The sequence below is a fragment of the Aegilops tauschii genome, chromosome 5 (genome assembly GCF_002575655.3).
Source record: "Aegilops tauschii subsp. strangulata cultivar AL8/78 chromosome 5, Aet v6.0, whole genome shotgun sequence".
Lineage (NCBI taxonomy): Eukaryota > Viridiplantae > Streptophyta > Magnoliopsida > Poales > Poaceae > Aegilops > Aegilops tauschii.
Window position 1 is genome coordinate 411,477,266 of NC_053039.3, and position 25,518 is coordinate 411,502,783.

The 25,518-nt window shown below is 44.0% G+C and overlaps 3 protein-coding genes, 1 long non-coding RNA gene and 1 pseudogene across 5 annotated transcripts; 3 read left to right on the plus strand and 2 right to left on the minus strand.

The window, feature by feature from the left end:
- The first annotated feature begins 645 nt into the window (after positions 1-645).
- On the plus strand, positions 646-1,833 carry LOC109762081 (F-box protein At5g07610-like). The gene has a single exon (XM_020320899.1). It carries the CDS (start codon positions 646-648, stop codon positions 1,831-1,833), a length of 1,188 nt encoding a protein of 395 aa, XP_020176488.1.
- A 7,653-nt stretch (positions 1,834-9,486) lies between these two features.
- Positions 9,487-11,678, plus strand: LOC109762080 (uncharacterized). The gene is made up of 2 exons (XM_020320898.3): positions 9,487-10,748; positions 11,386-11,678. The coding sequence occupies exons 1-2, from the start codon at positions 9,587-9,589 to the stop codon at positions 11,457-11,459; spliced, it is 1,236 nt and encodes a 411-aa protein (XP_020176487.2). The 5' UTR covers positions 9,487-9,586; the 3' UTR covers positions 11,460-11,678.
- A 1,824-nt stretch (positions 11,679-13,502) lies between these two features.
- Positions 13,503-18,560, minus strand: LOC109762069 (beta-glucosidase 31-like; annotated as a pseudogene).
- On the plus strand, positions 16,137-20,224 carry LOC141023471 (uncharacterized). The gene is made up of 3 exons (XR_012185066.1): positions 16,137-16,274; positions 17,231-17,331; positions 20,087-20,224. It is a non-coding gene; the product is annotated as an uncharacterized lncRNA (long non-coding RNA).
- Positions 19,567-25,518, minus strand: LOC109762068 (beta-glucosidase 31). Of its 2 annotated transcripts, none has more exons than XM_020320885.4 (13): positions 25,092-25,518; positions 22,285-22,348; positions 22,141-22,199; positions 21,980-22,055; positions 21,810-21,881; positions 21,613-21,700; positions 21,208-21,463; positions 20,996-21,111; positions 20,689-20,912; positions 20,558-20,583; positions 20,330-20,444; positions 20,126-20,228; positions 19,567-20,028 (listed from the first exon to the last, which is right to left on the minus strand). In XM_020320885.4, exons 1-13 carry the CDS (start codon positions 25,245-25,247, stop codon positions 19,812-19,814), a joined length of 1,572 nt encoding a protein of 523 aa, XP_020176474.1. In that variant the 5' UTR covers positions 25,248-25,518; the 3' UTR covers positions 19,567-19,811. The 2 variants fall into 2 exon arrangements, with proteins under 2 accessions (XP_020176474.1, XP_073356624.1); XM_073500523.1 differs by lacking the exon at positions 25,092-25,518 and adding an exon at positions 22,547-22,852.

Sequence of the window (25,518 nt, forward strand, 5' to 3'; positions counted from 1 at the left end):
AAGCCGCGTGATGAGGACCGCACATGACCGAGATTATGGAGCAGATCAAGCTGTGCATGGTGAAATCGCGATAAGAAGGATAGCAAGCTTGAGTCTTTTGCGTTGAGCTATATGTTTCGCTCCGCTTTTGTGTTCCTTTATCGTCTAAGTACTTACCTTTGTCGGGACGTCGAGCCCGCGGAACCTTTGTTTCATCGGTTTGTAATGTTGAAAACCTTGTGTGGATGCTGCCTTGGGGCTTTATTAATTTAAAGTCGGACGCTGCGTGCGTCTTCGTTTTAAAAAAAAGGAGGGTGGGCAAAGCGTCCAGTTGAGTTATAAATCCTTCGACCCACAAAAAAAAAGGTATAAACCCTTCGAAACTACTATGCCTGTTCTGTCCGACCTTATACGATGCCTAATCGTGTTCAAAAAAAAAAAGATGCCTAATCTAGCTAGTGATGTGCTGCCGTTTGGATTAAGAGTTGGACGGCTCGATCTGCTATGCCGTATAAAAATCGGACTTGTACAGTCGTACGCGTACCAGCACTCTAAACCCTTATCGCCGATACTGATTGGACTTGCGACTGCGAGCCTGTCGAACGAGAAATAGGGAGCTTTCCAATTTCCATGGTCCGCAGCCGCCGCCCTCTTGCGTCCTCCGTCATGCCGCTGGACAACGACGATCTCCTCCGTGAGATCCTCCTCCTCCTGCCTCCGGAGCCGTCCTCCCTGCTCCGGGCCTCCGTTGTGTGCAAGCGCTGGCGCCGCTTCGTCTCCGATCGCGGCTTCCTCCGGCGCTTCCGCGCGCACCACGGGAAGCCCCCGGTCCTCGGCTTCTTCTGCGTCAATGCTGGTACCGGTTATTACTTCAGTCCCACGCTGGATCCGCCCGACCGCATCCCGGCCGCGCGATTCTCCCTGCCGCAGCGCCACAGGGAGAGCTTAGACTTCGTGGAGTGCCGCCACGGCCTCGTCCTTTTCCTCGACAAGAAACTGTCCGAGGCCGTCGTGTGGAACCCCATCTCCGGTCGCCAGCGCCGAGTGGCCATTCCACCAGAGTTTGGCAACCCTGAAAAGTGGGGCATCATATACGCTGTGGTGCTCTGCGCAGCCGGCGATGACGACCATGGCCATGGGCATGGTGACTGCGACCTGGACTATTTTAAATTGGTCGTGGTGCGCATGGGCGTAAAAGACTACAGGCATGTATCGGCTTGCCTCTACGAATCCAAGTCTGGTGTGTGGGGAAATGTTGTCTCAACAACGACCACAGGAGCGTTCATTTTTCCGGCAAAACCCAGCGTCCTTGTCGGGAATGCACTTTGCTGGTTGCTTAATAGAAAAACTGAAGGTGACATCCTTGAGTTTGATTTTGAAGTACAGAAGCTTGTTGTAACTGAGAGGCCACTGGACTGCGAGATTGCCAACCGTGGCCTTCCCTTCCTCCGAATCATGCGGACAGAGCAAAATAATCTTGGACTCATCGGTTACACAGGACGGAGCCTGCGGTTATGGGAGCGGAAGGTCAATTATGATGGTGTTGCTACATGGTTCCTTCAGAAAACAATTGATCTGGTCAAGCACCTTTCGCCCGTCGAGCTCAGATGGAGTTCAATAAATGGGTACGATGAGGATCACAATGTGCTATTTCTGTGGATATTTAATGGTTCTTTAATGATCCAACTCGACTCAATACAGTTCGGTAACTGTTCTCGAACCAATCTCGACGCCACCACACCTCCAGTAAGAAAAGAAATCTACACCACCTATGTTCCCTACACAAGTTTTTCTGCTGCAGGTAATAGCCGGTTCTTACAAATCCAATTATCTTGTGGTGTGTGGTTGCTGTAATGCCATTGGTGTTCTTAAGGGTTGCCTACATTCATGCATATTTCGAAAAAAATAAATTATACTGTATATTTGCTTCCAGTCAATTTAATTACCATGTGAAAGCCAGAGTAAAGTTCTGCTGTCTCCCATCTTTTGATGTATGCATTAGAGATGATATAGCTAAGTTCATATGTACATATCTATAGTTGCTCATCTTCTCATAAACTACACAGCACAATGAAATTGACCAAAGTACCAAACACAATTAAACCTAGATTTGAACCATCTTAAATGTTACTCCCTCCGTTCCTAAATATAAGTCTTTGTAGGGATTTCACTAGGTGGACTACATATGAAGCAAAATGGATGAATCTACACTTAAAATGCATCTATATACATCCGTATGTGGTTCATAGTGAAATCTCTACAAAGACTTATATTTAGGAACGGAGGGAGTATATAAGTAACTTTATTTGCACATTTAGGGGCTTAGCTCACATAAAGATACATAGTTCTTTCTATTTGCAAGATAGTATTTATGTTCACTCATCTTTTCCGCTAAACACAAATCTGCGAAAACTACCTGTGTGCAACTTCTATTCAAGAGTTCTGCTGCAAATGAGTTGATTTGTTTGTGCCAGACTACCTGATAAGAAATAATCGCCGCCATGGAGAGAAGGACAGAACGGTACAAGCATCGACTCGATGGGCTACTGACACTGCTTGTGATCTGGCAACACCGAAGAGAGCTACCCCAGCTCGGGCGAGGCAAGCTTGGTCACCGCTGGATATCAATGTGATAAAGGTAAATGTTGGTGCGGGCTTTGATGAGCACACAAGATCAGGGAGTACTGGATTGGTGATGCGCAACCATGTAGGAGCATTAACACGAGCCCAAGCTTTATGGTACGAACGAGCTGCAGATTCAAGAATGATGGAGGCTATCGCGATCAGAGATGGCATCCGCCTGGCACATGATCTGCGTCTCACGCATATTTCCATGGAAAGTGGTGCTTTTGGAGGTTGTTAATATTTTCAACTCCTCACCGTATGACAGGGCGGATATTGGTGCTGTATGCCGAGAGATTAGGGAGCTCAGTGGTGTTTTTACTAGTTTTGCTCTTTCCCATGTTCCACGTGAAGCAAATGAAGCTGCACATAGATGTGCCAAGCAAGCTAGTAGCACTAGGAGAAGATGCCTCTGGATAAATTGTGTCCCCTCCTTTATCCAAGATCGTACACACCACCCTTGTAAGTTGGTTGATTAATAAACGAAGCTCCTTGATTGCAAAAATAAAATAAATAGGTTATTTTTCCCACCAAAATGTGTTAAAGTTCAAGAAATATTGTATTAGTACATTTGGCTTAACATGGCGCAAGTTCATTATACTCCTTTGTTAACAGCTCTCCATTTCTTTGGTCTTGGTTCTCTGTCTCTCACCAGAGTCCACCATCCACTTTCCTTGTGCAACAAACAGTGAGTAAGGGATTAGAACACTTTTTGATCTGCTTTTTCCTTTCGTCCATGATAATAGATTAGAACATTGCTTTGAGTATTGGACGAATGTATAATCTTCCTTATCTATTGTTTTGTGGAAAGTTTGACCATTATTGTGTTCGCACATCCTCAAATTAGTCATATTTTTAAGAGAAAAGTATGTTTTTGGTCCCTCAAGTTCCTCAAAAGTACAGACCTGGTCCCTCAAGATTTTTTGGTAGGCATTTGGTCCCTCAAATCTCAAAACCAAATAAGTTTGGTTCAAAACTAGATTTTGAGCACGTTGACCAGGTTTGACCATCACCAGTAAATTCGAAAAAATAGCAACGAAATTCAAAAAAATCTGAAATTTTGTGACAAACAAGATGCTTGGGTGTGCTAGGTGCGTGTAAGTTTTTGTGATCAAATAACATCTGAGGAGTTAAAAGACATTTTTTGCCTTTTTTCTTTGTGAGCCAATTTTTTTTTTGCCATGAGCTCCTCAAATGTCGAAACATGACACAATTTTTCACTCTCCTAGCGCACCCAAGAATCTTGGTCGCCACAAAATTTCAGATTTGTATGAATTTGTTTGCTATTTTCTTGAATTTACAATTCAACGATCAAACTTGGTCAACATGGTCTAACCCGGTCAACATGCTCAAAATCTGGTTTTGGACCAAACTTATCCGGTTTTAAGACTTGAAGGACCAAATGTCTACCATAAAATCTTAAGAGACCAAGTCTATATTTTTGGGGAACTTGAGGGACCAAACATATATACTTTTCTCTATTTAACTATATATTTGAACAATTATGTCCTCATATCATATTTCCATAATAGGCTTAGTGCAGTTCGATCATTTGGGGCTCGGGGTCATTTATTCTGGTGGAGGACGTCATGTGAGCAAGTAATTCACACAATAGAAGTAGGTGGCCACATTTAATAAGATAGGATCATTGTGATCTTGTTTTTCTTTCTCAAAATCTTCTTAGTTGGGAAGTTTGTCTCTGAGGTAGGTATCAGTTTGATTCCCTTGTTGATGTTTGATCATGTGGGAAGTTTCAACCTATTACCTGTTACCTTCATATTCCCGGACGTCTAATCTTCTCCCCAATCAGCCAATTATCATTCCCACCATCTTGCAGGCGGTATTTACCAAGTTGTCGTCACATGTCAGAAACTAAGGACTATGTAAACAACAAAAGTTCAGGCTATGTGACATTGAGAGAAATGTTAGGCTATGTATCAGTACAAATCTATAAACTCCTCTTCCACTTATGTGCCTCGTGTTGCCTCTCTGTGTTTGTTAGTTCTGTATGATTTGCTATAATGATTCATCTACGAGGATTAGCATCAGCTCTATAACTGTCCCTTCTATTGATACTAGCACAATGCCCGTGCTTTGCTATGAAATTATAAAAAAGGAGGAGTTAGGTTAGTGGCTTAGGAAATCATCAAAATACGTTGGCCTCATGCAGCTTTTGCTCCTAGTTCAATATTAAAAATAACAAAAATACAACAAAAGATCATGCGTCATGCATTGGAGAATCTTTACTGGCCATAGTCCTTTACAGACACAACATTTCGAATATTGAAACATATGAGAATAGACATTGGTAAGTTGATTGCACAATGTCGTGGATCGGGTAGGAGGACAAGGTCTATCTTTGTTTTGGAATTACAATTTGTTGACTCTCTTTTTCTGTGATATATAAAACTGAAATAACTTGGTTGTAAAGGAAAAAAAATAAGAGCATTATATCGAATTGGAGTCGCGTTTATGCATTTGTTATTTGTGCATTCTATAAGTCTTGGTCTCACTGGAATAGTAGTGTATTTGTTTATTAGTGTTTGGTCCCATATGTGGTCATCATCATCGTCGGAGTCGGATGACTCCTGAAAGGACATGCGGTGCCCCCATGTTTGGTTTTGGTAATTGATGACACTCTCTATGGACTAATGGTTGCATTGAGTTATATTTGAAGGATTTGTCCATAGGCTCTTCTTGAAGTCCATGTGTTAGTTTCAAGGAGTTTATGAGTTGACCAAGGTGCTATTAAGGAATTATCCAAAGATTGGTTATGTGAGTGTTGAGCTTATTGCAAGCATGTCTTGAAGAATAAGATTGTGTGATCATTCATGTTTATCTTCAAGACATCATCCAAATGAAGAGAGTTTGAAAGATTCAAGGTTGATCAAGACTTAGTCAAGAGTGAATCAAGTTGATCAACTCACAAAGCGTAGGAGATGTACCGAGAGGGATCAAGTGATCCCATGGTATGGTAAGCATTGTCCATTGTGCTTTGTGTACTAACCCATGGTCTATGTGAGAGTTATATGTGGGGTTAGGTACGTGTTCATGGGCTTGCGTCAAGAGGAAGATATCACTCAACCCATGGAGGATGACATCAAATCAAGGTTGTGTTGTGCAAGTTCAAGTGGAGCATCGCGAAGAAATCATGCTTGTAGCTTGCCGTCCATTATGGTATCAATGTACTTGTAAAGATGTGCCAAAGAGTGGCTCACCCATAGTGGAGTATGGGGGTGCAATCAACTAGTCTTCATTGAGCGAATGCAATCAAGAAAGATGGTCCAACTTGAGGGAGTCAAGATCGTCATCATCTAGCTCAAGTGGACTTCGTGCAAGGCAAAGGTTTGCCCTTGATAGGTTTTATATTTTACTGGTCTCATGGTGATAGTTTGGAGACCGGGTCATAGGATCGATAGTCGTACTATCAAGGGGGGCTCTCAAGTGAGTGCTTGATCGTATCGTTCGTCGAGAGCTCAAACCATTGCATCCTTGCATCATGTTTCTTGGTTCTTGTTTGGTTCTCTTTGCGAGTCTTAGAGCTTATGGTCATCTTGATGATAAGCTTGAGTTCATCGAAAACGGAGTTCGTATGCGTCTTCTATGATGCTTTCGGTGTTGGAGGTTTTACCGGTCTTATCCGAGGAAGGGTTCTCACCATTTTCTTTTGGGCCTTTTCTCATTTACTTCTTATTGGTATTTCTATCAAGATTGTGTTAGCCCTTGTCGCTAGCTTTCCAACAAACTTGGTTTCGTCGAATTCGGAGTCCGTTTGCAGAAGTTGTGTCAGTTTTGGTGTCCTTAAAAGGGGCTGCTGCGGATGTAATTTTTTAGTACCGCTCTTGGGAGCGGTACTACCGCGACTACTTCCGTGGCTACTTCCGCTCGGGACCAAAAACTCGTCACAACTCCAGCGGTGGTAGGCACGGATGTAATTTTTTAGTACCGCTCGCAAGCAGTAGTACCGCTACCCTTAGCAGTAGTACCGCTACCCCTAGCGGTAGTACCGTGAGGTCAAGCGGTACTACCACTCCGATGGTTCTTCTGGCTTTTTTGGCTCCTCGTTGTTGTGTTTCAAAGGGCTACTACCGCCCTAGCGGTAGTACCGCTCGTTGGAGCGGTAGTACCGCTCGATGCAGGCTGTGAGCATAACGGTTGGATTTTTCCCCACCTATAAAAGGTGGTCTTCTTCCCCAATGAACCTAATCCTTTAAGCTCGTGTTCTTCCCCCATTGTTGACCTTCTTCGAGCTTGCTAACTCTCAATCCCTCCATGGATTCTTGCTAGTTTTTTAGGGAAAAGAGAGAGGAGATCTAGATCCACATTTCCACCAATCACTTTCTCCTCTATGTGAGGGGAACCCCTTGGATCTAGATCTTGGAGTTCTTGGTGTTCTCCTTCTTGTTCTTCCTCTCATTTTTCTCCCTAGCATTAGTTGCTTCGGTGGGATTTGAGAGAGAAGGACTTGAGCACTCCGTGTGCCCTTGCCATTGCATTTGGTGCATCCGTTTGAGTTCTCCACGGTGATACGTGGAAGTTACAAGTTGAGAAGCTTATTACTCTTGGGTGCTTGGTACCCTTGAGCTTGTTCCTCTTGGGTGCTTGGGCGCCCTAGACGGTTGGTGGTGTTCGGGGCTCAATCATTGTGGTGTAAAACTCCGAGCAAGCGTCGGGGTCTCCAATTATGTTGTGGAGATCGCCCCGAGCAATTTGACGGGTACCGGTGACCGCCTCCAAGGGTTGCCAAAGTGTACGGGTTCGGTGACCGCCCTCAAGGGTTGCCATTTGTACGGGTTCGGTGACCGTCCTCAAGGGTCCCTTTGTGGAATCACGGCATCTTGCATTTGTGCGAGGGCGTGAGGAGATTATGGTGGCCCTAGTGGCTTCTTGGGGAGCATTGTGCCTCCACACCGCTCCAAACGGAGATTAGCATCCACAAGGGTGTGAACTTCGGGATACATCGTCGTCTCCGCGTGCCTCGGTTATCTCTTACCCGAGCCCTTTACTTATGCACTTTACTTTATGATAGTCATATTGTTTCTTGTCATATATCTTGCTATCACCTAAGTAGTTTTTCTTGCTTAGCATAAGTTGTTGGTGCACATATATGAGCCTAGTTGCTGTAGGTTTTGTGCTTGACAAATTAACCGCTAGGTTTATTCCGCATTTGTTCAAGCCTCAACCGTAATTATTTTAAAGCGCCTATTCACCCCCCCTCTAGGCGACATCCACGATCTTTCAACTCCGACATAGAGGAGATGCTTTTGGACGATGATGCTGATAACCTCCTCTTGTTGCATCCCGTCCAAGAATTTGAAGCCGACAAGCAGAAGAAGCGTCGCGGATCAATGGTTGGCCGATTTTGCATTACGCGCAGTCGAGCTCTCGACCACAAAATGCTTATGAGACTACTTTGTCAGGATACCAACCTATCCGGCTCACCTCTTCCGTAGGCGTTACTAAATGCGGAGATCTCTTTTTTCCGCATTGTCAAAGCTCGCTAGCAAAATTGTCGCTTCTTCGCTCGCCGGAGGAATGCAGCCGGTTTGCTTGGATTTAGTGCATACCAAAAAATATCAGTGGCAATGAGAGTGATAGCATATGACATTCCATCAGATTACACCGATGAGTATGTTCGCACGAGATAAGTACCATGCTCAAATTCGTGCATGTGTTTGCCAAGACATTGATCCGGGTATATGGTCCCGAGGACCTCCAAGCTCCTAATGAGGAGGAGACAAAAAAGTTGATGGCGATGAATGAAACAAGAGGACAGTCAAGCATACTTGGGAGTGTGGATTGTATGCATTGGAGGTGGAAGAACTCCCCGAAGGCTTGGGTCGGCCAGTACACTAACCATCAACATGAACCCACATTTGTGCTTGAAGCCATGGCTTCGTATTTCTTTTGGATTTGGCATTGTTTCTTTGGATTGCCGGGGTCTCTCCGTAATATCAATGTATTGCATAGATCACATGTTTTTGCGTAGCTAGCTAGTGGAAAAGCTCCGGCTTGCAACTACATCGTCAATGAACATGATTATACCATATGGGTATTATCTTGCTGACGGTATTTATCCCTCGTGAGCAATATTTGTGAAGACAATTAGTAAGCCAGAAGGCAGAAATCAAACTATTTTTGCCCAAGCACAAGAAGCACACCAAAAAAATATTGAGAAGGCATTTGGTGTGTTGCAAGCTCAGTTTGGTAATGTTCGAGGTCCTGCTTGCTTCTGTGTTAAGAAATCCCTCTCAAATATCATGATTGCATGTGTAATTCTACACAACAGGATCATCGAGGATAAGAGGGATTTAAACTTAAAGTTTTTCTATGAGAATATTGATAGCAATGTCAAGTCGTAACTGTATTGGAGACAATGCCACACACACTCAGGTCCGCAATGATTTCATTGAGCACCAGCGACAACTATATTGAAGATAGACTCCCATTTTATTTATTTGGTCTTATTTGTGTGTGATTTGAATAATTCTTTTAATTGAGCACCATGTTGTTATTGCTATAATTTTTCAGTTTTGAACATTTGTTGTAATTGAGAGGATTATTATATCATATTATGTTAAACCATCAATAAGTTTGATTTATATTGTTGTTTTATTTACATTATGTTGTTCAAAACAATGATTTTTTTTTTGCGGCACCGTGTGCGATGGGGCAGAATGCCGATTTTTTGCGGTACGGGTTTGCGACATCTGTGCCACCCGATCGCCCGCGGTGCCGCAAATTCGTTTTAGAGGAAGCAGTAATTATTTTTGTGAGACGAGAATATAGGGCATCCGCTAGAGTTGCTCTGAAGACTGTCCTAAAAATACGTACTGTATAAAGACTTGCTTCAAAAATAGCAAAGTTTACGGTAATAGCAAAAGGGTCCCAAAAGAAAAAGAAAAAAAAGGTACAGGTTTGTAAAGGGGGCAGATCTCAAGTCGGTTAAACCATTGTCCCCAAACGAGAAATTGGGGAGGTTTCCATGGACCGCCGCCGCCGCCGTCTTGCGCCCCCCGTCATGCCGCTCCCGGCGCCTGCGCCGCCGCTGGACAACGACGACCTCCTCCGTGAGATCCTACTCCTCCTTCCTCCGCAGCCGTCCTCCCTACTCCGCGCCTCCGTGGTCTGCAAGCGCTGGCGCCGCCTCGTCTCCGATCCGGGCTTCCGCCGCCGCTTCCGCGCGCACTACCGGAAGCCCCCACTCCTCGGCTGCTTCTACTTGGACCTAGATATCGGTTACGTCTTCACTCCCACGCTGGATCCGCCCGACCGCATCCCCGCCGCGCGTTTCTCCCTGCCGCAGCAGCGCTGCCGCGACGAGAGGTTGGCCTTTGTGGAATGCCGCCACGGCCTAGCCCTTTTCCTCAACAAGAATCGGCCCGAGGCCGTGGTGTGGAACCCCATCTCCGGTCACCAGCGCCGAGTAGCTTTTCCAACAGAGTTTGGCAACACTAGAGAGATGGACATCCTATACGCGGCGGTGCTCTGCGCTGCCGGTGACGACGACCCTTGCCATGTGCACGGTGACTGCGACTTGAGCTCTTTTAAATTGGCTTTGGTGCGAGGTGGTGAAGACAACGCAAGTGTATCTGTATGCCTCTACAAATCCAAGTCTGGCCTATGGGGAAATGTTATCTCAGCAACTAAAGATTGGTACACATTGAGTAGTCGGAGAATGCACGGTGTCCTGGTTGGGAATGCACTTTATTGGTGGTTTATCCAAGTAATTGAAGGTGTTATCCTTGAGTTTGATTTTGAAATGCAGAAGCTTGTTGTAGTTGAGAAGCCAGTAGACCAAGGTCGTCGTTCTGGCTTTCAGATCGTGCGGAAAGAGGAAAGTAGTCTTGGACTCATCATGTTGACAGAACTGACCATGCGGCTGTGGGAGCGAAAGGTCAATTCTGATGATGTTGCTACATGGGCCCTTCAGAAAACCATTGATCTGACAAAGCACCTTTGGCCAAGACAGTCCGTCCAGGTCTTCTGGACCAGGATACAGGGGTACGATGAGGATCACAATGTGATATTTCTGGGGACATCTAGTGGTTCCTTCATGATTCAACTCGACTCAATGCAGTTCGATAACCGTTTTCAATTCAAGTCCATCTTCACCCATTTCCCCTACACAAGCTTTTATGCTGCAGGTAATAGCCGACCCTTGCATTGCTATAGTAACAAAAACTAATTATCTTTTGTTGTGTGGTTAAAGGTTGCCTAGCAATTCATGCATAAGTTATATACTTGCTTCCTCAGTTTCTGAACTCATGGTGATGTTTGTATATATTTCATTGGACCATGTGAAAGCAAAATTATTTTTATTACTGTCTCTTGTCTATAGTTCGTTATGCTTTTATTTACTTACTATAAGGTATTCAAATTTAAGCAGTCGAGATATTTTTCTCCACCAGAATGTATTCGTTCAAGAATATTACCATTAGTGCATCTGACTTAGCATGGAATAACTTCACTCCAGAGTAGCTCTGGAAAACTCATTTCCTTTGATTGGCTCAACAGTTTGAAAATGGCTTTATTAGTAGGTAGATGATCATTACTGTTTGGAATGATTCGTTTTGTTTAGAGGAAGTGTGCTCTCATAGGTACTATATATGGCTTTATTTACATATTCCTAACCTTGAGGCAAAAGCTAGTGGTCTGCTCAGGTTACATGAATATGTAATGGTAAATTGATGCAAGTCGTAACTGTTGCACCTTCGCCCTCTCTTTCTGTGTTAAATTTTTATAGATCTTTTGGTTACTTTATTTGTTTTCTTTTTCTTGTAGACTGGGCAGCTGGTGGTAGAGATGATGGAACTGAAATGTCAAGCAGTACATCACCTAATTGTCCTATCAGATAAGCTACCATAATGTGTTAATTAAACCCGCGATGTGCATTTTGCTTCTGATACATGTTTATTTATTTATTACCTTGTCGACATTTTGATATAATCCTGCAAACTGTGTATCCTCTGAATATTTAAGCTGTTCGCGACCTATCTAGTAGATTGGGATCAAATTTGTTTCAGTTGTAAACAAGCTGCGTATTATGTAGTATTTTATTGGATGTGACCACTTTTGTTTCTTCTTGCCCGTTTTGTATTCTTTTTCAAGGACCAAAATCTCAGAGAGAATCCTATAGTTCTCTCATGCACATATGTTCCTCAGATGTCACCACCTACGGTAGATCATATTTTGAGGGCAACCGCTATCTAGCTCCTATCTCCTGGCCCTACTTCTTAGAGCATCTCCAATAGGTGCCTATAATAAGATACTAAACTGTGGCTGGAGAAAAATTTGCAACACCTAAAAGTGCTTTTTTACAACACCAAAAACCTCCAACTCTAATAGATGCCCTAAGACAGGTGTTGCAAAATACATCATGGTTGTCTTCTTGTGGGTGCCCTATTTTAGGGCACCTGTTGGAGCAACAGTGATATAAACCTTGGTCAAATTAGAAGAATATATAATTTTCAGTCTCTATTTCATTGTGGATATTTAGACCAATAATCTTGTATTTGCATATCCCCGACTTAGTCATATTAGCTATGTACTTGAACATTTTATGTCCTCATATGCCATGATAGGCAACTGCGGCTCGATAATTCGGGGGCTCTGTTTGATTCTGGCGGAGGATGTTGCCATTTAACACGATAGGATCACCGTGATCTTATTTTTCTTCTTCTGATTCTTGTCAGTTAGGAAGTTTGACAGAGACTGGATGTTCAGTTTGTTACGTATATTAGATTTCCCTTGTTGATGTTTTCATCACGTAAGAAGTTTCAACCTACTACCTGTTTGCATCACCCCCCTGGTCCCTAGTATAATCCTCTTTCCCAGTCAGCCAAGTCATCCTGGCCGTCTATCTGGAGGTATTTACCAAAGCTGTTGTCACCTGATGGAAACTGAAGACTATGTAAACAGTATATGTATCAGACTATCAGTACAAATCTGCAGACGCCTCTTCCAATTTTGTGCCTCGTGTTACCTGTCTCTGTTTGTTAGTTTCCATCTGATATTTTTGCTAAACTGATTTACCTGGGAAGGTTCGAGCATTGACTCCATAACTTCTTTTTGTAAAAAGGAAGCGGTGCCCCCAGCATCTGCATTGTTTGGTGCGCACAACCAATAAACTCTGAACTGTGTTGCCAGATTTTACGTTTGGAACTAGCTGAGAATTTACAGCTTAATCTTGGTCCGGGTGAGTAATGAGAGTCGGAATTACTGACATTATTGTTTCCTTCGTAGTTAGCGAAGCTGCTTAGAAGCCTCTTGTGTGAACCGATCCCACATATATCAGAACCAATTACATGCTGAGAGAAGACATTTATTTGACAGCAGAATAAATAGGAGAGAACAAGTAACCCTGATGACTGGTAGCAACAATTCGTATCTACTTGCTAGTAAAGATTGTGCAGAATTAGTCATGTTTGTGTTAACTATGTATTGGTTGTAGCTGTGCTTGATTTGTTGTTGGTTGGCCATACAAGCACTTACATTTGGAGATCATCTTCAGTGTCAGATTGTTGTCATATTCTGTCACGCGCTGGCGCTGGCGCCAATACCATTTAGAAGTCCTCCTGTGTGCTAGTCTGAACAAATCATGATTTTACTGGCTTAATAGCTATTGGCTGCTGCATGAATAGCTCTGACCACTGTACCAGAATACTGAATCAGTTATTATGAGAGAATGCTGAATGAGTGCTGCTGCTGTTTCTCTTGGATTATGCTTGTAGCAGGGAGGCACTGCCTTTGTTTGGTCATCTGGACATTGCCACAATATCAGGCACATGTATGTGGTTTCTTCATCTTTACAGCCCATGTATATGCCATTGAAACCAAAATTGAGACTCCGCCGATACTGTCTAAATTCAGGTATGTGATTTCACTCACAGACTAATGACTAAACCCGACAATTTGTGTAGCAATGTATTAATATTTTCAGCATATACATCGACATAAACATATACATAGGATTAGGAACAATCGAATCCAAAGAAGCAGAGACCTGTAAAACCTACTGCCCAAGCTAAATTCAACTTCCATCCAAAAATAACACCCAACTATCCGGGCTTATTCGTGCATCCTTCTCTTTGCTGGCTACGAAGGCCTGAAGAAGTGTCAAGATCATTGGGAATAGGCCTTGCCGGGCAGAGCCGCCGGCCTGAGCTCACCACCATGGAGGAAACCGGCGAACCACTTGGCGGAGTGCTTCTGGTACCTCGTCCTCTCCTTGGAGCTGAAGTCCACACCGTAGAGGCCATAGCCCATGCGGTAGCCGAAGAGGTACTCGAATACGTCCAGGAATGACCACACGAAATAGCCCTGCACATTCGAGCCGTTCCTGATCACCCAGCAACAGAGAGGAGAATGGTGAGCAAACTGCATCAGTTTCTTTCAGGTGTCCTCTACTGAGATGAATGGATGGTGTTGGTACCTGCTGGATTGGAGGGTCGCCTCGATGTAATCCTGCAGGTACTGCGACCTGAACTCATCGTCGGGGGCGTTCCTACTGGAGGGATCAGCAATGCTGGCAGCTCCTGATGGATATGATCATTGACGAAATGGTATTTCAGGTTGATGAGTGATCAAAAGTTGATGACCTTACAGAATCATGCATTTTAAGGTAGCTGAAAGTTCGGTCAGTAGAATTTACCATTCTCGTGGATCATGACCACAGGGTTCTTGTATTTGACCTGCAGATGCTCCAGCATTTTCCTCATAGACCACGCTGTTGATGACATGAAACCCATTTTCAACCCAAACAGGAGCTGTTGCATTTAATTTTAGCCACACACACACAAATGATTTAGTTTATTGGGAACAAAGTTCATTTTCGAACTAAATTGATTAGTGACGGAATGACTTGTATCATCAAATACCTGGTTCTTTGAGTTCAAAAATGGCACTGCAAGAATACATTTGCAGAAGAGTTAAGTTTCATTTCTCTCATTGCATTGTGGCACATAGTATAACACATGACAGGACTTCAGGTTATTAATATTCTTACCGGTGTCATATTTCACGGCTGCATCACCCATGTAATCTCTCAGCTTCTGATCCAGCTTGCTAAGATCAGCCTTCACATAAGCGGCACCGTAATGGTTAAATCCGACAAAATCAAAAGACCCACGCACTCTCTTTAGCTCTTCAGCGGTGAAAGATGGTACCTGGACCCAACATTCTTCCTCATCACTGGTGGGTAGTCTCCATGCACCAATGGATGCATATACCTGTGTCATGATTACAACATCTTTAGCTCTAGTTACGCACACATTCTAGCTGTCCTTGTTGAACTTGAAATGTAGAAGAACGTACCATCCAATGTGGAAGTCATTCATCCTTGCAGCTGCTGTCATATCCTCAGGTGTTTGTGTTGCAGGCTCGAACCACCAGCAGAGCAATGTGAGTCCAAGTTTTCCTCCTTGCTTGCCCTGATTATCAATAAATAGAAAGGAATATTAGACCTGTGAGAATGACCAATCCCAAATTAACAGGTTGGTTCTGTAAAGATGGCATCGTTTCTAACCTGATACTTCTCTTTATACAGGGACGCTGCTGAGGCATGTGCAAGCAGAAGATGGTGAGCTACTATGTAGGGCTCAGTGGTAGAGTTGCCATTGTCGCAACTGATGCCGAATGGGGAGGAGCATCGCCGTGGTGGAAGGAATCCTACATCGTATCCGCCAATGGGCTCAATGTTTGGCTCATTCACGGTGCTCCAGTATTTCACCCTGTCGCCAAAGTTCTTGAAGCACACATCTGCATACGCCGTGTAGTCATCTCTGCAACCATGTGACAAAAAAGGGTAAAAAGAACCATTATTTTTTCTTCCTTTATGAAATTGCACTTGCACTAATGACATTGAATAATAGGGAAAAGAAGAAATTACATGAATTTACGACTAAGCATCCCATGGTATTCATCTTGAAGAGCCTGAGGGAAGTCGAAATGATATATCGTTACGTGAGGCTGAATTCCTACATGAAACAGAGGAAGACGCACGATTTATCTCTGCACAGCTGGACATTTGGAAATCTTGTGATTTCTTTCATAAATGAAGGATTCAGTATGCCAAGGATCAAATACCATGACTAAGGAGTTCATTGATAAGGTTGTTGTAGTACTCCAGTCCTTTTGGATTGACAGCTCCTCGGCCATCTTCATGGATTGCAAACAGAAGTCAGTTCAGTGCCATTCTTAACTTCTCTGAAACACATTATTCAATTTATGTAGTGCTTTTACTAATACTGTCGGTATGGCCTTACCAGGAATAAGCCGAGGCCAGGCAATGGAAAATCTATATGCGTCCACGCCCATCTGGCTCAAAAGCTTTACATCTTCCTGGTTGTTTATCAGAGTGAGTTTAGCACCCAATTCTTGTTCTGAAAATTCATCTGTTTAACATCACTTGGTCTCACAAACTAACCTTGTACTTATGATACTGATCTGCAGTCACATCAGCAGTGGCTCCATCGGCAGAGTAACCTGTGGATGTTAAAACTCCATGTTATCATTTGCAATGCGATAATGCGTGGCAGATTCAGGCTCACAGGGTGTGGGGGAACCGGTGAAATTAACCTAACCTGAGTGCGTGAATGTGTCCCAGATGCTGGGTTTTCTTCCGTCCTCTGCAACCGCACCTTCAATCTGGAACCAGCCAAATATTCAGACCGGTATGCACAACAAAGTATTTTATACAAGTCAAACATTTTTATTAACTTGTTATCCGAATTCTGATTTCAGACAGCAGAGTCTTTAAGAGCAAAGGCAGTTAGTTTTGACCATTCTCTCTAATTATTATTATTATTATTTGGACCGCTTTTTCTTAGTTTTTACCCTTGTCTGGACTCTCAGGTCCTAACCGTAGCAACATAAGATGGACCACTATTTTTTTTCTCCCACCACTCTTGAGTCTTGAGAGCTTTGGGTTATTTATGGTTCCAATCCTGCCAACACGACCGCCTATTTGCAGCTTTCACTTATTAAGATGCTCTGTTTCGCTCCAGCCAAAAAACAGAAAGAAGTAGCCAAAAGAGAAATTAACCTGGTGACGTCGAAATGAAGTCGACGAAAGAAACTGGTGAGGAAACGGCATTTGGGTTGTTTTCTGAAAGACTATATGGGACGAAAACGTCGTTGGCAGGAACAGAGTGTAAGCATAGGCTGCCTGTGACTGGTTGCTTAACTTTTTATAATAAAGGGAGCATCCTCTCTGATTTCATTTAACTGAAACCACCATGTCTTTTTATACAAACTACCAAAAGAAACTGGTTGCTTAACTTGGATTGAGTTTAGGGATGACATTAGAAAGAAAGCTTTGTGTTGGTCAGAGTTGGACCCTAAATTTAAGCAACTGCATTTTCCGAACTACTACTTCACGATTTTGACTTTTTTGGACATTGAACCACTCTACTGTTGCATCAACACAAGTACAAGTATAGTTATCCAGCATCGCCACATGCCCGCATTGTTCATCCTCTTCAGATCAGATAAGAAAAACATGGCCAGAACACATGGGAAAAAAAAGAAGAAGAAGAAAAAGCTCTTTGGCCCCAGAAATTCCATGTCCATTACTTTCTTGCACGCCCTGTTCCACCCGTCCGATTGATGGCTCAGTTCACATTGATAGGCCGCGTCACGGGTGACAGAAAATGTCGTCAAGAAAAAGGCGAAGGAGCAGGTGAAGGAAAAGGGAGGAAAACAACACCAGGAAAGGGGAAAACGCACACGGTATGCAAATGCAACCTCTCTAGTGTTTCCTTTTTTGAAGGTAAAGAGGAGATCTTTCATTGTTTGCATGTATGAACGTGCGGTGGTGCTATATAGAGGATATGGAACGAGAAGTTAGTACAAAGTTGAGTGACTTATTTTGAAATGGAGGGAGTAGTTGGCAGCAATTTCATGCCCTGCACAAAAATAATATTACCTCCGTATCAAAATATAAGATGTTTTTGTAGGCTAAACTAGTACTCTCTCTGTAAACTAATATAATAACTAATTTAACGAATATCAATTTCTGGGCCCGGGCTCATCTGCACCCTATGAACAGTAAAATCAAAACAATACTAAAAAACTTCATAAAATTCCAACTTTTTTTGCATGGAAGAAGTTTCAGTGCCTGAGGTCCGTGCCAAATTTCTTCTCGTGTAGACATCTGAGTAGCTCTCAGCAAAAAAAAAAGCAGACCGAACAGTACACTATTTCAAACAACTCCCATATTTTATTCGCCGAGAGCATCTCGGATGCCAAAATGAACTGAAATTTGGCTCGAACCTCACGCACTGAAATACCTACCATGCCAAAAAAAATCGGAATTGTTAGATTTCTTCTAATATGTTACGTATTTGGTTTTGCTGTTCATGGGGTGCAGACTTAGTGATCTATAGAAGGTCTTATATTAGTTTTACAGAGGGAGTAGTATACGTTGACAGAATAGAACCAACACGCGGGATGTGGCTTTCCGTACGTTTGTTTCCTGATCGAGAAATGTTTGGGTCACATAGTACGTAACATGGTATCTCTGTCTGTTTTAATTACGTATACGTAGATGCTGGTGTGACTTTCGACTGTGATACTAGGAGAAATCCCCACAAACCACCGGCGATTTGTGTACTGATGATATTGTACTAAGTGGCATGGTAGTATGCACCTGGTAAGCAGAGGAGCCGGTGCCGAAGACGAACCCCGGCGGGAAGTCGCCCTTGGTGATGGCGGCGGCGGACGCCAGAGACGCGACGGCGACGAGAAGGAAAAGGACACACGAGAGCGTCCTCGTCGCCGGCGTCCGGCCCGCCGTCCTCATCGCCTATGTATAGACAGCTGTTGCTAGCTCTGTCGTTTCGCCGGCCACCGCGCGCTGTTTCCTCGGCAGTGGTGGTGGGGTGGGTGATGAACTGATGGTCTCTTTATATGCCGTTCCCGGTGCCCTGCGGTCGCTGAAGCTTGGGAATGGGATGGAATGGCTGCGAGTGCGTGTGTGTATGTGTGGTATAGGACTCGCGTCAGCGTCATGGTCGGCCGTCGGAAGAAAAGGAATCTGGCCTCCTGGCCTGTGACCTCGCCGGACCGGCTGCGTGTAACGCCAGGCAGAGCGGACGGAGCCGCACGCAAGCGGGCAGCGAGAGGCCGCTTTGTCCCTTCTCGAGGATTGGAAGAGGCCGGGCAGGGCCCACCACGTCGGCTGACCACCGTTCCCGTTCCCGTTCCCGGCCACGTCGACCACCATGGACCCACTGTTCCTGCGACTTCCCAAGCTTAGCGGCGCAGCTGTACCTGTACTCCCAGACACAGACTACTTTTGGTTTAATTAAATTGCATCTTTTTTGCCACTTGAATTTACAGGAAGTCGACATTCAGTTCATCATGGTTTCAAAACTGGAGACATTTCATCCAAACCCTTTCGTCAAAAATTTCATCCAAACCCACATACAGCAGATGTGTCCATCTCTCTAATACAGCAGCAGCATTTTCTCAAGCACCTTGAGTGCGTACGCCCTTCGCACCAACGACAACCTGCCTGAGCTCGAGGCCGGCCATCAACTTGATTGCATGTATGCACCTTTTCAAAGCGAGGCCTTATAAAAAGAGACATGCTTGTGATGCTAAGAGGCCTAATAAACCCGGACGGAGGGAGTAGATTATAAAGCGCCACCCCGCTGGAATGAGTTTTTTTTTTGTTCGACAAACCTGGCCCTTTCGTGATATAGTATAGTTCAACCACATCCAGTTTCTGTTCTAAACTACTCCCAATGTTGGAATCTGGCCTACACAACAGACCTTCCTTGTTTGGCTTGCAGTTGAGGGGCACTACGTTGTTTGGTCAATACAGCATAGTGATAATATCAGGAGGCTCTTTGTTTGGTCACCACAACATGTGTGTGCCTTGATCATCTTCACAGCCAATGCATTTGTATATGGTACTATATTGAATGAAAATTGAGATTTTGCAGCATTGCAGGTATGTGATTTCGATCTCGAACTACTGACCAGATCCAACACCTTGCATATCAACATATTAATATTTTCCGCATATACATCAACATAGACACACATATTATAGGAACAATCGAATCCAAAGAAGCAGAGACCTATATATAAACCCTACTGCCCAAGCAAAATCCAATTACCATCCAAAAACAACACCCAACCATCCTCCCAGGCTTATTCGTGCATTCTCCTCTTCGTGGGAAGATCGGACAAGTGTGTCAAGATCACTGGGAATAGGCCTTCCCAGGCAGAGCCACTGGCCGGAGCTTGCCTCCATGGAGGAAGCCGGCGAACCACTTGGCGGAGTGCCTCTGGTACCTCGTCCTCTCCTCGGAGTTGAAGTCGACGCCATAGAGGCCAAAGCCCATGCGATAGCCGAACAGATACTCGAACACGTCCAGAAACGACCACACGAAGTAGCCCTGCACGTTCGACCCGTTCCTGATAATCCATCAAAAGAGAGGAGAATGGTGAGATAACTGTTGTCAATTTGTTTCAGGTGTCATGTTGCTCTTGACTGAGATGAATGTGTTGGTACCTGCTGGATTCGAGGGTCGCCTCGATGTAGTCCTGCAGGTACTGCGACCTGAACTCGTCGTCGGGGGCGTTCCCAGCAGAAGGATCCGCAATGCTAGCAGCTCCTGGTAAATATGAACATTCAAGACATGATATTTCAGGTTGACGATTCCTTGGGATCATGATGTTTTATGGTCGCTGAAAGTTCTGCTTGAGTAGAATTTACCGTTCTCATGGATCATGACTACAGGGTTCTTGTATTTGAGCTGGAGATGCTCCAGCATTTTCTTCAGAGACCACGGTGTCGACGACATAAAATCCATTTTCAACCCAAACAGGAGCTGTTACGTTTAATTTTAGCCACACAGACATACAAATGATTTAGTTTATTGGGAACAAAGTTCATTTCCCAACTAAATTGATTAGAGATTAAATTAGTTGTATCATCAAATACCTGGTTGTTCAAGTTCAAGAATGGCACTGCAAGAATACATTTGCAGAAGAGTTAGGTTAATCCATTTCTCTCATTGCATTGTGGCACATAGTATAACACATGACAGGGCTTCAGGTTATTAATATTCTTACTGGTGTCATATTTCACGGCTGCATCACCCATGTAATCTCTCAGATTCTGATCCAGCTTGCTAAGATCAGCCTTCACATAAGCGGCACCGTAGTGGTTAAATCCGACAAAATCAAAAGACCCACGCACTCTCTTTAGCTCTTCAGCGGTGAGAGATGGTAGCCTGGACCCAACATTCTTCCTCATCAATGGGGGGTAATCTCCATGCACCAATGGATGCATATACCTGTGTCATGATCACAAGATCTTTAGCTGTAGTTACATACACATTTCAGCTGTCCTTGTTAAACTTGAAATGTAGAAACATACCATCCAATGTGGAAGTCATTCATCCTTGCAGCTGCTGCTATATCCTCAGGTGTTTGTGTCGCAGGCTCGTTCCACCAGCAGAGCAATGTGAGTCCAATTTTCCCTCCTTGCTTGGCCTGATTAACAAGAAATAAGAAGGAATATTGCACATGTGAGAATGGTTAATCTCAAATGAACATGTTGGTTCTGTAAAAGGTGGCATTGTTCCTAACCTGGTACTTTCCTTTATACAGGGACGCTGCTGAGGCATGTGCAAGCAGAAGATGGTGAGCTACTATGTAGGGCTCAGTGGTAGAGTTGCCATTGTCACAACTGATGCCGAAGGGGGAGGAGCATCGCCGTGGTGGAAAGAATCCTACATCGTATCCGCCAATGGGCTCAATGTTCGGCTCATTCACGGTGCTCCAGTATTTCACCCTGTCGCCAAAGTTCTTGAAGCACACATCTGCATATGCCGTGTAGTCATCTCTGCAACCATGTGACAAAAAAAAGGGTAAAAAAGAGCCATTATTTTTTATTCCCTTGTGAAATTGCACTTGCACTAATGACATTGAATAGTAGGGCAAGAATTGCACTTGCACTAATGACATTGAATAGTAGGGCAAGAAGATAAGTACATGAATTTACGACTAAGCATCCCACGGTATTCATCTTGAAGAGCTTGAGGGAAGTCGAAATGATATATCGTCACATGAGGCTGGATTCCTACATGAAACACAGGAAGATGCACAGTTCATCTCTGCGCAACTGGACATCTGGAGACCCATGAATTTCATTCCTAAATGGAGGATTCAGTATGCCAAGGATCAAATACCATGACTAAGGAGTTCATTGATAAGGTTGTTGTAGTACTCCAGTCCCTTTGGATTGACAGCTCCTCGGCCATCTTCATGGATTGCAAACAGAAGTCAGTTCAGTGCCATTCTTAACTTTCCTTATTCAATATATGTAGTGCTTTTACTAATACTGCCGGTATGGCCTTACCAGGAATAAGCCTAGGCCAGGCAATGGAAAATCTGTATGCATCGACGCCCATCTCGCTCAAAAGCTTTACATCTTCCTGGTGGTTTATCACAGTAAGTTTAGCACCGCCTTATTGGTCTGGAAATTCATCCATTTAACATTACTTGGTCTCACAAACTGACCTTGTACTTATGATACTGATCTGCAGTCACATCAGCAGTGGCTCCATCGGCAGAGTAGCCTGTGGATGTTAAAACTCCATGTTATAATTGACAATGCGATAATGTGTGGCAGATTCAGGCTCACAGTGCGTGGGTGAAATTAACCTGAGTGTGTGAACGTGTCCCAGATGCTGGGTTTTCTTCCGTCCTCTGCAACTGCGCCTTCAATCTGGAAAATCAGCCGAATGTTCAGGCCGGTACGTACAACAAACTACTCCCTCTTGATACACGGCTCTTATATTATGGGACGGAGGGAGTATTTTATACAATCCCAGATTTTTGTTTTCTCTATCTCTACTACTATAATACAGCAGTTTTTGAACTTCCGATTTACCACCATGTGTACAGTGTTCCCGCCAAACTTCACCTCAAAATAGTGTGAGTCGTCGATTCTGCAGATCCAACGGACTAAGAAGGAGCGAATCCAAAGAAAGGTGGCCGTCGATATGGGTACATCTGACGGCTCAGACTGTTTTTGTTTCTGTCAGGCCCTTCTCGATTCTTCTGGACTGAACTCCTCCCGCACACCATCCGTTGCTCTGCACAGGCGGACGTCCTCCTCCGCTCCAAGCATGCACCAGCAGCCGCTGGCTCACCCCCAGTCCCCCACCTTCCGCCTCTCTCGACGAAGGCAATCTTCTCTATTATATTCCGCCGATGGCTTCGCACCGTCCTGTCATACGTACTATATTCACTCATTTTACGTGGGTAGTACTCGTACAAGCTAGAAGTATCCAGACAGGTGTGCATGCAAAGGCTATCAGCCTATAGTACAACACTAGCAATTTACTACTCACGCGTGTATTGTTAAATGCATGCACGGAAGCATTTCTTATTTTTATCAAAGTAAGTAATTATACTATAGGAAATAGTATTACACGTGGTTGCTGGTCGTCGTGAGAAATAGTCAAATAACCAGCAGAAAATTTAGATTTACATTTTACTTTATTTTTCCCAACAGGATGCTAAGTTATTTAAAAAGTTGTGAGGTCGAGGACACACAGATTAAATGCAATTTATAGAACTCTGAATTAATTGTGTGAAAAGGTGGAAGTTATTACATCAAACTTTTTTCTCTATATTAAGTTTGAATTAAAAAAACAAAAAGATTTCATTGACATGTCAATAACATTTATTTGCTTTCAAAAAGATATGCTCTGTCTAATGATTCTTCATATAGAAATTGGTTCTGATACTATGATTTGATGTGAAGAGCAAAAAAAAAAATGTTTACACGAGTTCCCATTAGAAAAGGCACATGTACTTTTTGAAAGTTACACGATAATTCTATCATAATATAGGATATTTAGTTTAATTTGAATGATTTAGTATTGATTACAGATGATAATATAACGTGCAAAGCACGTACAAATTACTAGTACCTGTCGTCCGAATTCTGATGATTCAAACAGCAGAGTCCTAAGAGCAAAGGCAGTTAATTTCGACCGTTCTCTCTATCAATAATAGTCCTTGAGGTCCAAATTTTGAGCATTCTCTCTAAAACCGGCAGTCTCAAGAGCAAACGCCGAGTTATAATTTGGACCCATTTTTCTTAGTTTTGACCCTTTTCTGGACTCTCGGGTCCTAATCCCTAACAACATAAATGGACCACCATTTATTCCCCTGCATTCTTCAGAGTTTCAGGCTATTTACGGTTCCAATCCTACCATCACCATTACTGCATTACACCACCGCCAATTTGCCGTTTTCACTGATTAAGATACTCCGTTTAGCTCCAGCCGAAAACATAAGTGGACAAAAGAGAAATTGACCCGGTGACATCGAAATGAAGTCGACGAAAGAAACTGGTGAGAAAACGGCATCTGGGTTCTGTTCTGAAGACTATATGGTACGAAAACGTCGTCCTCAGGAAAACGAAGCATAGGCACAGGCTGTCTGTGATTGGTTGCTTAACTTGAATCGAGTTTTATGGTTATAATAACATTATTAGAAAGACTGTTTGTGTTGGTCGGAGATGGACCCTGCATTTAAGCAGCTGCATGTTTCGAACTACTCCACAGTTTTACCTTTTTTGGGCATTGAAGGTTGAACTACGTACTCTACTGTTGCCGTCAACAGTTCAACACAAGTACAAGTATACTCAGGAATGGAACATTAACTATCCAGCATCGCCACATTATTCATTCACTTCGGATTAGATCAGGAAAATATGGCCAGAACACGTGGAAAGGAAATAAATAAGAAATGTTCTTTGGCCGTGGAAATTCCATGTCCCTTACTTTCTCGCACGCCCTGTTCCACCCGTCTGATCGATGGCTCAGTTCACTTTGATAGGCCGCATCACGTGTGACCGAAAATGTCGTCGAGAAAAAGGCGGAGGAGCAGGTGAAGGAAAAGGGAAGGCCGGGAGGAGGAAAACAGCATACACCAGCACACGGCATGCAAATGCAACCTCAACCTCTCTAGTACCATTTTGCTTTGAAGGTAAAAAGGAGATCTTTTATATTGTTTCTACTATCTATGAACGTGGAGATGGACGTGTGGTGGTGCTAGATAGAGGATATCGACCAACAAGTTGGCATATGCTCCCTCCCTAAAGTAAAGTAAATTGATATAAAAGCGTTTGAATCACTATTTTAATAATCTAAACGCTCATATATCACTTTTGCAGAGGGAGTACGTACTAGGCAGCAATTTCATGCCCAGCACAAAGATAATAATAGTATTGTTCTTTGATACTAGTAGAAAAGAGGATGCGGCTTTCTGTTCGTACGGTTGTTTCCTGATCGAGAACATTTTTGGTCACTTGGTATATGCCATGATCTCTGTATTTTTTTAATTACAAGAGATCCCTACCGGTGATATACTGATATACTACGGCGAGGCCGAGGCGGGTAGCCGGGACTGGCCGGCGTGAGCTGAATCGTATAAGTATAACATGCTGTGCATACCTGGTAAGCGGAGGAGCCGGTGCCGAAGACGAACCCCGGGGGGAAGTCGCCCTTGGTGATGGCCGCCGCGGCTGCCCCTTGAGACGCGACGGCGAGTAGGAGGAAAAGGACGCTGGAGAGCGCCCTCGTCGCCGGCATCCGGCCCGCCGTCCTCATCGCCTATATATAGACAGCGGTTGCTAGCTCTGTCGTTTCGCCGGCCACCGCGCGCTGTTTCCTCGGCGGTGGTGGTGGGTGATGAACTGACGGTCTCTTTATATGCCGTTCCCGGTGCCCTGCGGCCGCTGAAACTTGGGAATGGCACGGCTGCGAGTGCGTGTGTGTATGTGTGGTATAGGACTGGCGTCGGCGTCATGGTCGGCCGTCGGAAGAAAAGGAATCTGGCCTCCTGGCCTGTGACCTCGCCGGACCGGCTGCGTGTAACGCC